The sequence below is a fragment of the Camelina sativa genome, chromosome 3 (genome assembly GCF_000633955.1).
Source record: "Camelina sativa cultivar DH55 chromosome 3, Cs, whole genome shotgun sequence".
In the NCBI taxonomy this organism is placed as follows: Eukaryota; Viridiplantae; Streptophyta; class Magnoliopsida; order Brassicales; family Brassicaceae; genus Camelina; species Camelina sativa.
The window spans coordinates 10,731,300-10,746,620 of record NC_025687.1 but is presented as its reverse complement, the minus strand read 5'-3'; the positions used below and the strand labels follow the sequence as shown (position 1 = coordinate 10,746,620).

Genomic DNA, 15,321 nt, shown 5'->3' with positions numbered 1-15,321 from the left:
AAAGCAAACCAGATTTGCGCTGTTGATGTTATCAGCGTGGCCTTGCATCAGCAGACAAGCACCAGCACATAGATACTGGCGGTGTTGAGGAAAACTGTGACCGAGGTATGTCACAACGTACGCGGGTTCAGCAGATGGTGAGAGAAGCTGAGTGCACTGGTTTATCACAGTTGTTTCAGCCTGTTGCCACGCTTGAATTGATAGGCCCCTCTTGTCTACCCGTCCAACCAAAGTGTCACGGAGAAGGGTTGGAAAATGTCGCATCGTCTTCTCTGACCATGTATGCTGACTCGTCGCGAGTATTTGTTCCAACATGGTTTGCAAATAAACTAAATGATCAGCGTCAGCGATACCACGTGTTTTGATCGTGATAGCAAGAGTCATGATGGTTGTGCGGTTTAATGTTTCAGTGAATTCAGTTGGCCCCTGGTGATAATAACAGAAGAACAATTATTTACACCTGAATCATTCTGGCACAGAATAAGGAGACAGTGAGTAATGTAATTCGAAAAGCCCACTTACTTTTCCCTCCCTTTTCACAGAAAAAAAGTCTCTGAGTGATAAAATGAGATTCATGCATAAGTTTTCAGCTAGTCTGAATATACGGTGGTCACCACGTTTTCCTTTCAATGCAGATATTATTTTAGTAACATCATACATTAAAGTTTTACTCTTTCCTTGGTATCTGCAAAAGGTGCATCAATAGGATCAGTGAACTTGTGTCATCAGGTCAAACAGCCAATATAGCGAAAGCTCTAGACAATTATCATCTAACTACGAGGACCCAGTTAAAAAGTATAGAAGGGTTGACTCCAATTTGAGAACTATTTGCTCGTTATACCTGTAGAGCGGAAGCAAACGATAATTCAGAATCTCAAGAACAAGCAACGTGACCCCAGGCTTGCTTAGCAGAGAAGCATTTCGCTGGGCCAATTGCTACAGAAAGTTAGTTAATCTCATGAATCGCTTATGATCAATAGATGATAGTAATAAAACATAAGATAATGAACGTCAAAAGGCAACAAGATAGAACCAAATAGCTTACACTGAAATGCGAACGAAACATCGAGTGAGGGGAAATCAGCAGCAATCTTGTGTATGTCTCAACCATTGCAATACTAGGAACAACCTGCACTCAGATGTTCACCAAATTCATTTTTCTCAGGATTTTAAAATCAATTATCAACATTTTTGAATAATTAAAACACTTTTGTTTACTAAACCGTAAGAAAACAGGTCACTAAGTAAAACTGGCAAAGAAGATGTTCTTCATAGATCAGTGCATCACTTAACATATATTGTGAGACAAAGGAAACAAACCTGGCTAACAAACAAAGCTTCTTCCATCTGAAGGGCCAATTTCAAGCACAAATTCATTGAAAAGCCAGATAGCAATGACATAGGTAACGGTGTCACTTCCTGCGTCATCATTACTCTGTCGTTTGGCTGTAATCCCGGCAACTCAGCCATGCCAGCTGAAGATAACCAATTTATAACTGTTTCACATGCTGGTTGTGCCATGGTGTAGGAAACAACCCAAAACATGCCAATCGACCTATCATCCATATTCATATAATCCATCATGCGCTCCCCTGAGAAACTCAAACAAGAAACATAATGAGAGGACGTTTTTCATAATCGGGAATTCTCTGCTTCACACTCCAAGCCATGCAATTGAAACCTAATGTACCTTTGCTTCTCCACCACTCATCGATTTGTTTTCCCTTCAATAGCTGTTCATTGTTAAGGTATGCCCTAGTCGTTGTGCTTAGTGACCAAATCCGTAGATTCTGACAACTGCTTACGAAGTCAAGCAACACACTCTGAGGATTATTGGGATCAGAATTTCTGTCTTCCCTGTGAAATGATAAGATCTTCCTAGTAGTCTCCACCTGAGAGAAAACCCAAATAGAGCACAAGTTGCGATGTCAAGCTCAACAAAAAAAGAAGTATAAATAACGGCATTGCAGCAGCAAACACATCAATATAATTGAGAAACGACCTTTTTAGCATCTGAATTCAAAGCAGTCATCACAAGCTCCACGCGTATTATTTGTGCAAGCAGCCACGTCACATGATTCGTCCGAAGAATATGGTTATCAACACCGTTAAGGCGTAAAACCAACTTGTCAATGAAATCAACAAAATCAGTACACCCACTTTTGATTAGAAAGAAGAAAATATCCGAGAAAACCAGCCACTCTTGCCAGCAATTTGCATCTGCATAGAGAGGGGGGAAAAGCAACAGCTACCAAATCAATACCAAACCAGTCTTAGTATAATGGTATCTCAACTCTTACTTTTATCTTTTTTTCTATCTAAGCCTAACTAATGAACCATTATAAAATTTCCAAACTTAATATCGACTAGAATATAACGTAAGAATGTAGTTTCTTTACAGATTGTGACAATTAGCAAAACCACTTTCTATTTCAAAACATTTTCCATAGATTTCAATGGAAGTGATAGATCAAAGACATGAGAAATAGGGAAAGACAAACATTGCCTGCGTTGGTTAGCTTAAGAAGCTCAACAATCCTGTCAATGATTGCCTCGCAAATCATGTCAGAAGTGAAAACAGCACCAGGGATGGGTGCTGCTTGTGGAGGTGGTCTATAACAAGGGGCCACAACAAGAACACGCTTCCACCAGTCCGGTGATGGCGTAGTGCGAATAGCATGTCTAATGCAGCGCACTGCTCTCTCCCAATCCAGGCTTCCTTTTGGAATAGACATCGCCAGATCCTGCCAGTATTGAAAAAGAAGAAGAGATGATTGAAGATCACAAATAGTCTGCCTAATGCAAAGCATGTACATAACTAAGCTATGAAACTAATCTCCAGAGTTTCATGGAAATCACCTCTCCATACAAAGGTTCACCAAGCACACTTGGATACGTAATTGGTGAATGTCGAAAGTGTGCCATAGCTTCAACTGAAACATTGGCAGTTATATGGGACACTATACGATGGGTACCAAATGTTGGACAGTGAAGATGTTGGTCCAACATAAGCATGTGCATGGCCATGGCATCTCGCCTCCGGTGTATCTCCATGATAAGAGTGAACAAAGCTTCATCATCAGGTATGTTCTCTATAAACTGTAGACCACTGCGCAACAACTCATAAAACGGAATCCTAGATTCACCCTCTTCTACCAACAGCCAGATCACATCCAAACAACTCCGCAACCATTCAGCTAAAGTTTTCTCAGATCTCCACGACTTTCCTGCAGAGTCCTCAGTTCCCAGATCTCTCCTGTCCCAGTTCACAAGCCAATTCATCATGTACTGGAAAATCTCAGCATGAGTAACAGGTTTTAGATTAAATTCAACACCAATCAAGATAATCTTGCAACTGAGCTGACGCAGACTGTTGATAGCAGCAGCTCTTATCCGTTGACTGTTTCTCATAGCAGTCTCTCTTACAGTCTGGCCTGCCCTTGCAATCATCTGCTGTCCATTCTCCAAAGATCTAACCTGTGGGAAAGACATTCCCGGCTCATTGCCTGAAGGTGATGGAGAACCAATACCATGAGCTGAAGGCAACAATGACGTTGGATTAGATGAATGATAATTCGACGAGCTAGGGACAATAGGATTCACAGATACAGGAACTAAAGACTGTGAAGAAGTAGCAGAAGAACCAGCCGCTGCTGCAGCTGCAGCTGCTTGAGCACTTTGTGTTATGGACGCCTCAGCAGCAGAAACCGAAGAGAGAAGGGATGGTAAAAAAGTATCCCAATTGATATAACTAATCCTACACAATGTACGCAATGCAAAGAGAAGAAACTCAGCACGAGGCGCATGGTTGCTACATTGAACAACCAAAGATATCAAAACTGACTCCGTAATCGTCCTCAATTGCTCTGGATCCTAATAAAGAGTTCGCAAAAAAAGCAAACTTTAATGTCTACAGAATCACAAAGAGAAGCTAAAAGATAGTATTTTTTTTTTTAAAAAAAAACGAAACTTTACATTGAATTGGGTCTGAAGCTGCTCAAAATCCAAAATAAATTGCTCGTTTCTTGGGGGTAAGTCTCTGTTGGGAGCATGAACACGCTTCTGTGATTTGTTCCTAAATCAAAAGTATCAATCTTTTTAATCAAATTCGATGGTCAAGTTGAGATTGAATCAATTAACAAATCGAACAAGGTAGAAAACTTACGGAGGATCTCGGAGGGACTCATCGGGCTTAGGACGGCTTCCTCTTCCTAAGTAGAGATTGAAGAGATCGATGATAGCAGCACGAGCAGGGTGGAATTGGTAAGATCGTGAAGACGAAGGCGTTGCAGCAGCGACTGTTGTTCGCTGAGATTGTTCCATTTTTTTTTTTGCTTCTTCACTGATTTTTTTTTTTTTTTGTTTGTGTGTGTTTTGATTCTATTAAACCGGGAGGTGCCAAATTGGTATTAGAGGTTTTGGGTTTAAACTCTAAAGCCTCTCTTCAAGGAGACGAAAATGTCAACAGACACAAAGAACTCGAATTAAGTTAGTTGGCCTATTGCGTTAGTACTAAGTACCAATTACAATCCGACAATTAAGGTTCTGAATTTATCTAAAAACTATTTTAAAACTCATTCCAGTAACAGCCGAAAGAGAAGTTGTTAGAAGAAGAAGAATATGTTGTTGCATTGTTGTGAAGTGGAAACAATAATTCACAAGATAAAAAGTCACTTCTAATTACACAATAGGGAGCCGAGCCACAAAGATTTATTTTGTCTAGGCAGGGGAGATATTAACTCTGTGAATTACACAGAGTGGTGATTACTACAATGACAGAGAAATTGAAAGGGAAGGAGAGCAATCATCAATCAACTTTTGTCTCATTTTTGATCTAACGGCTCCACTGCGGTTTTGAATAGGAGAACGTAAACTTTGTCGATCTGAAAATATATGAATCCTCCAATGGAATGAGTCACGTATGAACCAAAGCTTGTTCCAACAATGCAGTGCCATGCCGGGCCGTATGCTGAATCGAAGTCCTGAAAATGTAAGACAGATGAGAAAAATTTGTATGATGAGTTTAGTTTTTAAATCAGCTGCAACATGTCGTTAGACAAATGGGACGCTAAGATTCACTTTAGCGGCTAACATGGAAGCTGAACTTAAGAGATAAGAAACATATGTCAATCATATGAAAGGACACGCAGCAGAACCTGACTTGTATGTCAATCATAAAAGCTGTGGGTGGTAGATTAACTAAAGAACATTGAAAACAGTAAGCTGCACATAGATAAGTGAACACTGAATTTTTCTTACACAACTACTACATAAAACCAATATATGGATTAATCAATGCATCTACCTATTCAAATATGATAAGTTGAGGGATTCACAAATTCCTAGCAATCAAAAAGTGCTCCATTTCGCTCCATATGTAAAAACCAAAAGCTAATCATCAAAATCCCTATAAGAAGGAATAATATCCTCACATTTTAAAGTTATAATCATCAACCACTGAGCCATACATACACTGTGCAAATTAGAAAATCCATAGATGGACAACTCTATATATGGGGCAGTGTAATGCCAAGCTGGTTTATCAGAAGACAACCAAGTCCTTTATAAAAGGTTGTATATGGGCAAGGTTCAAATCCTACGGCAAACATGCTTCAGAGTTTATCATTAGGTAGCATCTAAATCTAACAGCACATTTACATAATAAGGTGGTAAATGCTAGGTCTTATAAGTCATGGCCTAACTCAGCTCCAAAATCATCTCAATGAACTGGTCCTTGCAACACAAAAACGACCAAGTCAAGTAGACTAAAAAGAAGAAGCTACAAATAGAAAAGAAAACAACAATGAAACAAATTCAAATATGGGACCATATACGAAATTCAATACTCTGCAAGTACACAAAAACGAAAATCCAAATTCAAGATTCATCACATAACAACTTACACACATCTTCAAACCAATCAAGAACGAAAAAGACAATATAACCCCACATTTTTACAGAAAGCATGAGACTTTGAGACTTAGCCCTAGAAACCCAAAAGCAGTGATCAAATTTCAAAACTCACTCCACAATACCAAACTTCAGTGACTCCAATTTCAACCCAGATACAGAGAAATCAGAAGAGAGAAAAAAGATCGAACCTTTTTGAGGGCAAGAGCGAGTCGTTTGTTATCAGCCTTCCCAGGCGTAGCATTCAAAATCTCACGAGACAAACTAAAGGCTCTGTTTTGTTGAGGCAAAGGCATATCTGAAGCCCTAACTCGGACATTAAACTCATCTTTCTGATCTTGCTGTTCTTTGGCTTTCTTCTTCTGTATCAAGCTGTTCAAGAACTTGCTTCTTCTCTCTAGCTCTAGCTCAACTCCTTCCATCTCTATCATATCCCTCGGCTAAGACCCTCTTCTTCCCTATTTCTACCCTCCCCTTCGAATCGGAAAAGAACAAAAAAAAAAAACCAAGCTAAACACCCCTACTTAGTTAACTGTGTCGAAGCGAACACCATCTGTTTGACGAAATGTCTGAGAGATGAGATGAGATGAGATGAGATGAGATGAGATGGGTAAGGGCTTGTGGAGGAGACAAAATAGCGTTCTTTGTGTTAAGCGGAAAGGGAGCCGCCCAAAGAAGACAAATTCCTAAATGTTAATGATTTTTACAAAACTTTTAATTTTGGGTTTGGTCATTAAACATTAATTACTCTTGTCTCCTCCTTTTCTCCCATTATTAGTTTATTACTCTTTGTTTTTCCCTTACTCCCATGATTAAAAAACATTAATGATTCTTATAATTACTCAATACATTACTCCGTATTAATTCGTGTGTAATTTGGAGAACCATTTAATGTAAAATACGAAATTCATTCTTTGGTGTTGCTTTCAAAATTAAGGAATGTGTATTCTTTGTTTTAATGAGTCTTTAGATTATTTCAATTTAGGGAACTTATGGTATAAATCTTCCTAAATGTCATTGAAATCTAAATCTTAATATTTTTAACTAAAAAAAAACTTCTAAACCACCTCAATAACATTGAAACTCCGAAATGTAAAGAACTAAATTCAATTCAGGTTGCATATTTGCTTCCAAATTAATTAAGATGAACACTTTGTGTTTTTACAAATATATTTTTGTGTTTTTACAAATGGAATAATTTTTTTATCATCGACTAATTCTTATGGTTTATAAAGTGTAAACACATTAAGAATTGTCAATATCTGGTAGGGCGGTCTAGTAACTAATCAGCACACCTCTAGAGTTTACTCTAACAAGAAGCTAATCATCATAATCTTTGTAGACCTCATTGCTTTGGAGGTGTGAAATCTAAGAACGGGCCGAGAAGTAACCAAGAAGGCCCAACAGAGGTGCGTTGATGTAAGTCGTCGGCTCGGTCAACTGAAAGTAAGGTCTCGAATCAGGAAAATCGTCAGTGACATTAGGGCCACCAACGACGGCACCAATCAATAAGTTAGGGTTAGGATTCGGACTGAGGAAGTAACGAGAACCGTCTTTGCACCCTATACGACCAGGATGGTCCACAACTGAAGGAACCGAGCTGCCACGATGGTGAATCATCTGAGGAAACTTCGGACCGTATCCAACCATATACGACATTTTCATCGGATTATCTCCTAGTATGTAGTCCACCTATTTTATAACGTACGCCACCAAACAACATTAACACTTACGTTGATGAAACGTCTCCATGGTGAAACAGAGTTATGATGGTTAATTAGTTTTAGTTACCTGACGCTTGGCGGTTTGGCGTAGAAGAGCAGGCGAAGCTGTGAAGTCACCACATTGCACCACCTTTTTGGCGTGACTTAGATAATTAGAATATGTAAGTAACAAAAACGACAATGATGTTACATGCTGCATATTGCTCCCTCCACTCTTCACTAATAGTCCTCCTGTATAGTATGAATACAAGTATACAACATGATCAAGAATACCACAAAAAATATTATCAAATAAACTATATATTAATTTTGAAATTTTAATACCTTGTGAGTATTGGACTTGAGGATGGGAGATTCCAGGCAATAAAGAACAGATGAACTCATCAGCGTTTTGCGTAAAACTCTGAAAATAATCTGCTTTTCCCATTAATACCATTTTGGAGATTAAGACATTAATCCCGGCATGTTTGTTATCCCAACCAAACTCGTGGATCGTATCTCCAGCTCTTAGGATAACTTGGTTTTTCACAATGAACTCTCTATATACACGTTTCTTTGAAGCTTTGTGTAGCCATGCTGCTCCCCAAAGCAACTCATCCTATACACACAACTTCATTAACTAAAAGCTTATGAAATTAAGAAATGTCAAATCGTTGATAAAATCTGTAGTTACCTCGTAACCGTTGAAATCGCAATAAAAAGGACACACTGCTTGGTAAAGACTATCACTGTACGCTCCTCGGTACTTTTGGGCGAAGGCAAACACCTGTGAATACATTTTCCATATAATAAGTTTATTTTCGTAGATATCAAAAATACACAAAGTCAAAAGCTTAATTTGTTTCTTTAATTAAGTAATGTGAAATGGTTCTTACGTTTCTAACAAAGATAAAAGTAGTTCATACTTCATAGTAGGTCTAATTGTCTAAATCTATGCATGTGGGTCAAAAATGTACGGAAACATGATTAGAAACCAATAAAGAGAATATTTATCACACAAGCAAAGTATAATAACCAATTGCTAACACTTTTTTTTGACAAAATCACGATTTGTGTTCGTATTAAAAGAAACGTTAAAGTAATAAAAGTACCCTTGCTGCTCGGTCCAGGAGCATCTTGGAGTATGCTGGATCGCGTTTTTCAAACACGATCGACGCGGCTGCTAGTGCGGCTGCGGTTTCTCCCGCGACTTCCGAACCAGGATGGTCTTTATCAATTTTATAAACCGTTCTAAGCGTGTCCATGTCCTCGGGACGTTCCCAGCAATTATGATCAGAGTAAGCGTCTCCGACTTGGACAAATACGACTCCGGGAATCTGAGTCGCTTTCATTAGATAATCCGTTCCCCATTTGATAGCCTTCACGGCGTTTTCAAGCTCCGGTCCCATCGTTTTACCGAAATCTATGACGCTCCACGACATCATCGTCGTCGTGAACGCCATCGGGAATCCAAACTTCACGTTATCTCCGGCGTCGTAGTATCCTCCCGTTAAATCTACGCCGGCGGAGGAACCGTCGCGCAAGGCGGAGTCACGGCGCCATTTAAGACGTTGATCTGGCGGGAGTTTGCCGGAGCGTTGACCCTCGAAGAAGAGGATGCTTTTACGGAGAGCATCGCGGTAGTCGTGTCCGGCGTAGATCTCCGGTAAAATAAGGAGAAGCACGGCGAGCATAATCGCCGGAGCCATAAATGAGTTTCCCGCCATTTTAAGTTTCTCACTTTGGTCTTTGGTTCTCTTTTTTGTTATTGACGAATGAGGAGCGTGGTGGGCTAATATTTTTTATACTCAAATAAAAAGACAACAACCAATGAAAAGTCGCCACGTGTATGTAATGGATTGGATCAAGTTCCATGTTGGGTAATTTACGCTTGATTGACGTGTGATTTTTGATTTTAGTATCCCAATAATATAGGCTTTTTAGGATTTACGCATATACGACCGTATCCATGAGGATGAACCATATATTTACTTTTTATATTCGATCATACTTCTTACTATATATCGTCTCGGCGTTTTATAGCAAGTTAGCAACTCTCAAAAGATTTTTTGTGATAATTAACATTTAAAGTTCCTATTCATGTATTTAGAGACCAATGCGCGCAATTTGACTACGTTAACTGAATAACATCAGAAAATTAATTCGAACTCCAAATGGGATTTTTTAGTTTTATCTAATGATGTGAACATTCAAATTAGCTTTGAATGTAATTTATAATGTAACATGGACAAAATACTAGTACTAGTTTAATATATTGTAATTAGATACTAATTTATACTGTAGTTGAAAAATGCATTAGTCTAAACAATTATCTGATATAGTTCAAATTTGTTATCGTTTCACATATCTTCATGAGTTTAAACGAAGCAGTTTCAATGGCAATACCTTTTAAGTATTAATAAGCAATAATATGATGGGAAAAAGTAGAATTTTATAAACTTAGGATATACGATATGAAACGTTGACAATTTGATGTACATATATACAATCATGGATAATAAACCATATGATACGATTTGTGGGAGATACGAGGTTGACTTATACAACGAGAGATGTTGCAATTTGCATAAAGCTAGCTGACGGCTGAAGCATCTAATATTCCTTGCTCAATGCGCAAAACAATTTTTTCGGCTACTTAAAAAAAAAAAAACACGTAACCAGTATATAGATAAAGCTACCAACGTCTGATACATTTCTTTATGCCATGGTTTCAATGAGAGAGCTCTTAAATTTGTTTTTTTTTTTTTTCCTTAAATTTGATTTGCCTTACCTCACTTACTCTATATACCGGTCTTAGTGGACTAGCTAGATGATAAAAAGTTTGCATTACTATTTCACCAAATATGTTAAATACATTACTAGCTAGATGGTTTCGAACATTTTCCCCCAACCCATCAAAATTGATTATAATCCTAATCTACATGTTTTTTCAGTATAAATATAAATCTGAGGTCACAAATACCAAAACCATCCATAACCCAAAAAAAGTCACTTCCGTGTCACAAAAAACCAACACACATAGAACAGAAGAAACCATGAAACCTTCTCTTCATCAACCACTTCTCTTCTTCTTCTTCTTAGCCACCTTCCTCCCATTAATCCTGACCGTCCGTTCCCAATCAGACGACTCCGAATTCATCCGCGCGAGCTGCAACACCACATTATACCCTGACGTATGCTTCTCCTCTCTTTCCTCCTTCTCTAGCTCCGTCCACAACGACCCGGCTCTCTTGGCTCGAGCCGCAATCTCCGTTACTCTCACCAAGTCCGTTGACTTAGCCTCATACCTCGCAAACATCACCACTCCCCAGCCAGAGAGCCAAGACGATGGTGCCCACCACCCAACCGCAGCCGCCGTTTTTCATGACTGTTTCGACAACCTTAAAGACGCGGTCGACGAAATGAAAGGCTCGATGAAACAGATGAGGGAGCTGGTCTCGACTGGCTCCCTTGAGTCGTTCAGGTTCCAAATGAGTAACGTGCAGACGTGGCTCAGTGCGGCTTTAACTGACGAGGAGACTTGTACGGACGGGTTTAAAGACATTCACGATGAGCCGAGGAAGGATGAAGTATGCGCACGGGTCGATGACGTCAAGAAGATGACTAGTAATGCTTTGGCTCTAGTTAATCGATGTGTTGATAAGGCAATACATTGATCATTAAATCAAATATTTATCAAAGATTCTTCTTCTTCTAATATTTTTTTTTACTTGAAAAAGAAACTATTGTCTTTTTATTTTGTTTTTGGTTCTCACGCGTGCATGATAGAGATGTAATAAGATAAGCATATTTGTCAATGGCTGTAATGTAATAGTGATATAATGTAGTTGTTAACGCTTTTTGTTTGTCGAAATTACGAAAAGAATCAAGTGTGTGTGGAAATAATTGGTAGTCTATTCTTTCTTATGTTTTATTTGTCCTTTTACTATTAATCGTTTTAGAAGGTTTCAAAACATTAGAAAATCATTATGAAGGTACAAATTGTATGAGCTGCTTTTAGCTTTTTGATCGAGAAAAAACAAGAAATAAGTTGACTTTATCTGAATTTTAAATTTAGTGGTAGACAAAATAAGTTTGTTGTCGTTGCGTAGTTTAAGTGGTGATAAAATTAAAACCAAAAAAAATAATAGAATCTTGGCAAATGATTTTAAATAATGCAAGAAAGTGAAATTATAAACGTCTTCAAGCAAAATACAATGGATTGGTTTAGAACGAAAATTACTAATTACAACCTAAATGACACGCTTATTCTAAAGTGATGAATAAAGCACATGATTGAAAACTAATGACGGCTAATGGTGGTGCATAAAAAAAGTATATAATGGCTAATGTATGCATGCGCTGTAACTCCACCACTATTACATAGNTTTTTTTTTTTACTTGAAAAAAGAAATATTATTTTTTATTTTGTTTTTGGTTCTCACGCGTGCATGATAGAGATATAATAAGATAAGCATATTTGTCATTGGCTGTAATGTAATAGTGATATAATGTAGTTGTTAACGCTTTTTGTTTGTCGAAATTACGTAAAGAATTAAGTGTGTGTGGAAATAAATGGTAGTCTATTCTTTCTTATTTAGATTTGTCCTTTTACTATAAAATCGTTTTAGAAGGTTTCAAAACATTAGAAAATCATTATGAAGGTACAAAATTGTATGAGCTGCTTTTAGCTTTTTGATCGAGAAAAAACAAGAAATAAGTTGACTTTATCTGAATGTTAAATTTAGTGGTAGACAAAATAAGTTTGTTGTCGTTGCGTAGTTTAAGTGGTGATAAAATTATAGAAAACCAAAAAAAAAAATTCGGAAGAATCTTGGCAAATGATTTTAAATAATGAAAGAAAGTGAAATTATAAACGTCTTAAAACAAAATACAATGGATTGGTTTAGAACGAAAATGACTAATTACAGCCTAATTAAATGACACTTATTCTAAAGTGATGAATAAAGCACATGATTAAAAACTAATGACGGCTAATGGTGGTGCATAAAAAAGTATATAATGGCTAATGTATGCATGCGCTGTAACTCCACCACTATTACATAGACGTTTACCTGTTAATGCGCGACAAGCTATAGAGGAGCTAATTCAATGGGTTGTTGCAACATGTATAATTAAGCGGATATACACATGCATACACTTATCTTTTGGTAACCATTTTTGAATATATATGTGCGTATGTCGGTATGTGTATATACGTGTGTGTCTCACTACTGTTCTCCAAGTGTGGAAATATAAATTATATATATAGTGTTTGGTTCACCAAACGTAGATTCGTATACATGTGATGTATATATATGATACACCAACCGTAAATGTTTATGATTATGAGAAAATCTTCGCTTAAATGATGAGAAGTTCAAAGTCAAAACCGATTAATAATATATATGGGAATCAATATGGTAGGATGCGTGAAGAAATATAATGTTTGATTTGTAATTTACAAAAATAAGTGATTGGAAAATTTTATAATTGGTTTGGAAGTATATGTTGGAGAAATATATATGATCCCGTGACCCCTTTGAAATTGACCACTAACCCATTTGTTTGTCATAAGTCATAACACACAACGGACATAATAGAAACTCATCTCTGTCTCACATGCCTTCTCACGCCTTATCCTTTTCTAATTTATAAGATAATGATTAACCTATCATACAATCACCTAAGTTATGTCTATTGTAAGGTATTCATATCTAACTAAGTCACTGAAATGTTTCGTTTGGTACAATATGCCATCAAAAATTGCTTTCAAAAACATAAATTAATTATAAGAATATTAATTACCAAAAAAAACAAAAACAAAACGCTGATAAGACCTTTTGTGCATAACTTTTCGTAGTACGAGACTTCTCTAGATTTACAGAATATGATAAGTTTTGAACGGTTTTAAAAGGTCAAAGTGTATTCGTAGTAAATAGTAATTTTTTACTAAGGATGTGAAAAAAAAAGGAGGCAAAAAAATGAGAAAACCTCAAAAAGCAAATAGGTATCAGAAACGGGGAAGAGAGGAGAATTCACGAGACGCAAAGAAACAAGAGTCCTTTTTTGTTTTCTAGTCACAATCCAAGGGTCCATCTCTGTTGTATCTACCTGTTATTGCTTAATTTTAGACACGTATTCATTTTCTGATGAATATGTTTTTTCCTTGCTAAGTTGGGGAACTCATAAACACATTCGCCAGCCATGATGTTAGTTTCAAAAATAATGTTTAGATTTCAGTGTGTTACACTGTTACGTGTCAAAAGTACTACTCATTTGTCATTTTATAAACAATTTTTTCCAATGAGTAGCCATCGATCGTTTGTTCACTTTTTTTGTTTCTTATCATTTTTTTTATTTTGGGACAAACTTTTGTTTCTTATATTTTATCTTTCCAAATTGTTTCTTTTAAATATGATTCTAAAGGGCTTTCAGAGCCCAAAACTTAAACCTAGTCCAAGTAACCATCGGTGATTCTTCTTCTTTTCGTTTTGTTTATTTGTTTCTTATGGGACATGTAGATCGACAACGGAAACTCGAAAAACCATCTGCAATAATAGTCACATATCCCTAAAATTTTATTAGTACTAAAGAAAACATTTGAACCTAACAATCTTACATGGTAATTGGTAAGTCTGTAGCTAATAGGAGTCTTTTGAAAAAAAAAACTTAAAATTCACAACCTTCGAATCATGGATAATTAGCATTAGCAATTTAGCACCCTAGCTAGGTAGATCCATCTGAATTCACACAATCAGAAACTACTTAAATCTATAAGCTAGTCATTTGATATGAAATCAAATGACATATCAAGTTTCAGTAAAGGTCATATGAAATATATACAAATGTATAAACCAGATCAATAATAATAGAGGATGACTGAGACATTAAAAAATAATGATATTTAGGAGCATTTAAATAAATAAAGGAAGGAAGAAAGAGTACTCATGCATAAAGAAAATGTAAAAAAAAAACAAAAAAAAAAGTAAGCATAAAAGTTACATAATATAACTCATCATTGTTTTTAATCTAACCCTTCTTCGCATCAGCTTGCGCCCTCGTAGCCCAGGCCATGATCTCCTTTTTAAGATGTTCTTCAACAGTTTTGAATACCGCGAGATACGGGTGATAGTAATTAGAGCGATCAGCCTGCATACACTTGACCAGGGTATTAAAAGCAGGTGTAGGACTAAAACAACTTCTCTCAGACCTCCCGGTCTTCTTACATTCTTTGCGGAAGTCATCCCAAGCCATAAAGGCTTCTTTGCAAGGTCCTCCTGTCATGAACTTTTCAAACAGCGTGGAAGTGTTGTCCTTTGGCTTCGCATGGAGGAATACTTCGATCTCCCTCTCCATCAGTTCTTCGCCATCTCTCCTCAACGCGAAAGACGGCTGAAAGTAATCAGAGCGAGCCTTCATACATTTTTCCAGCATCGAACAGGCTTCCCGCTTATCTTTCGCCTTATCACCACCTATACAAGCTGTAAATAATTCTCCGCAACCACCTCCTTTCATGAACACATGTAATCGATCTCTCACTGCCTTCCGCGAGATGACTTGGTTATCATCAGGTTTGGATTTGGGTTTCATATCCGTGGATGACATGATTCCTATGCTAATTCACGTTCAGCGCCGGATTTAGTCAGAAAGCTCCGTATTTTTTTCACCTTAGGCTCTTTTATTCTTTATTCACAAGGCATATATA

At 37.2% G+C, this 15,321-nt stretch overlaps 5 protein-coding genes across 6 annotated transcripts in view; 1 reads left to right on the top strand and 4 right to left on the bottom strand.

Moving 5' to 3' along the window:
* LOC104776454 (mediator of RNA polymerase II transcription subunit 23) overlaps positions 1-4,374 on the bottom strand; it is an 8,515-nt gene extending 4,141 nt beyond the window's left edge. The window contains exons 1-11 of one of the 2 annotated variants that reach the window (XM_010500529.2): positions 4,166-4,374; positions 3,976-4,075; positions 2,860-3,873; positions 2,507-2,744; positions 2,003-2,220; positions 1,691-1,892; positions 1,321-1,592; positions 1,046-1,129; positions 842-936; positions 523-685; positions 10-426 (exon numbers count right to left, since the gene is read on the bottom strand). In XM_010500529.2, coding sequence (XP_010498831.1) covers positions 10-426; positions 523-685; positions 842-936; positions 1,046-1,129; positions 1,321-1,592; positions 1,691-1,892; positions 2,003-2,220; positions 2,507-2,744; positions 2,860-3,873; positions 3,976-4,075; positions 4,166-4,323 — 2,961 coding nt within the window. In that variant the 5' untranslated portion in view covers positions 4,324-4,374. The remainder of the gene's footprint in view (positions 1-9; positions 427-522; positions 686-841; positions 937-1,045; positions 1,130-1,320; positions 1,593-1,690; positions 1,893-2,002; positions 2,221-2,506; positions 2,745-2,859; positions 3,874-3,975; positions 4,076-4,165) is intronic. The other variant, XM_010500531.2, reaches the window with a different exon arrangement.
* On the bottom strand, positions 4,606-6,577 carry LOC104776453 (dynein light chain 1, cytoplasmic-like). Its single transcript, XM_010500528.2, has 2 exons — positions 6,102-6,577; positions 4,606-4,982 (listed from the first exon to the last, which is right to left on the bottom strand). Exons 1-2 carry the CDS (start codon positions 6,339-6,341, stop codon positions 4,824-4,826), a joined length of 399 nt encoding a protein of 132 aa, XP_010498830.1. The 5' UTR covers positions 6,342-6,577; the 3' UTR covers positions 4,606-4,823.
* LOC104776452 (endoglucanase 4) lies at positions 7,055-9,359 on the bottom strand. The gene is made up of 5 exons (XM_010500527.2): positions 8,726-9,359; positions 8,308-8,400; positions 7,959-8,232; positions 7,702-7,865; positions 7,055-7,602 (listed from the first exon to the last, which is right to left on the bottom strand). Exons 1-5 carry the CDS (start codon positions 9,338-9,340, stop codon positions 7,279-7,281), a joined length of 1,470 nt encoding a protein of 489 aa, XP_010498829.1. The 5' UTR covers positions 9,341-9,359; the 3' UTR covers positions 7,055-7,278.
* On the top strand, positions 10,444-11,540 carry LOC104776449 (21 kDa protein-like). Its single transcript, XM_010500526.2, has one exon. The coding sequence runs from the start codon at positions 10,478-10,480 to the stop codon at positions 11,288-11,290; it is 813 nt and encodes a 270-aa protein (XP_010498828.1). The 5' UTR covers positions 10,444-10,477; the 3' UTR covers positions 11,291-11,540.
* On the bottom strand, positions 14,587-15,290 carry LOC104776448. The gene has a single exon (XM_010500525.2). The coding sequence runs from the start codon at positions 15,219-15,221 to the stop codon at positions 14,646-14,648; it is 576 nt and encodes a 191-aa protein (XP_010498827.1). The 5' UTR covers positions 15,222-15,290; the 3' UTR covers positions 14,587-14,645.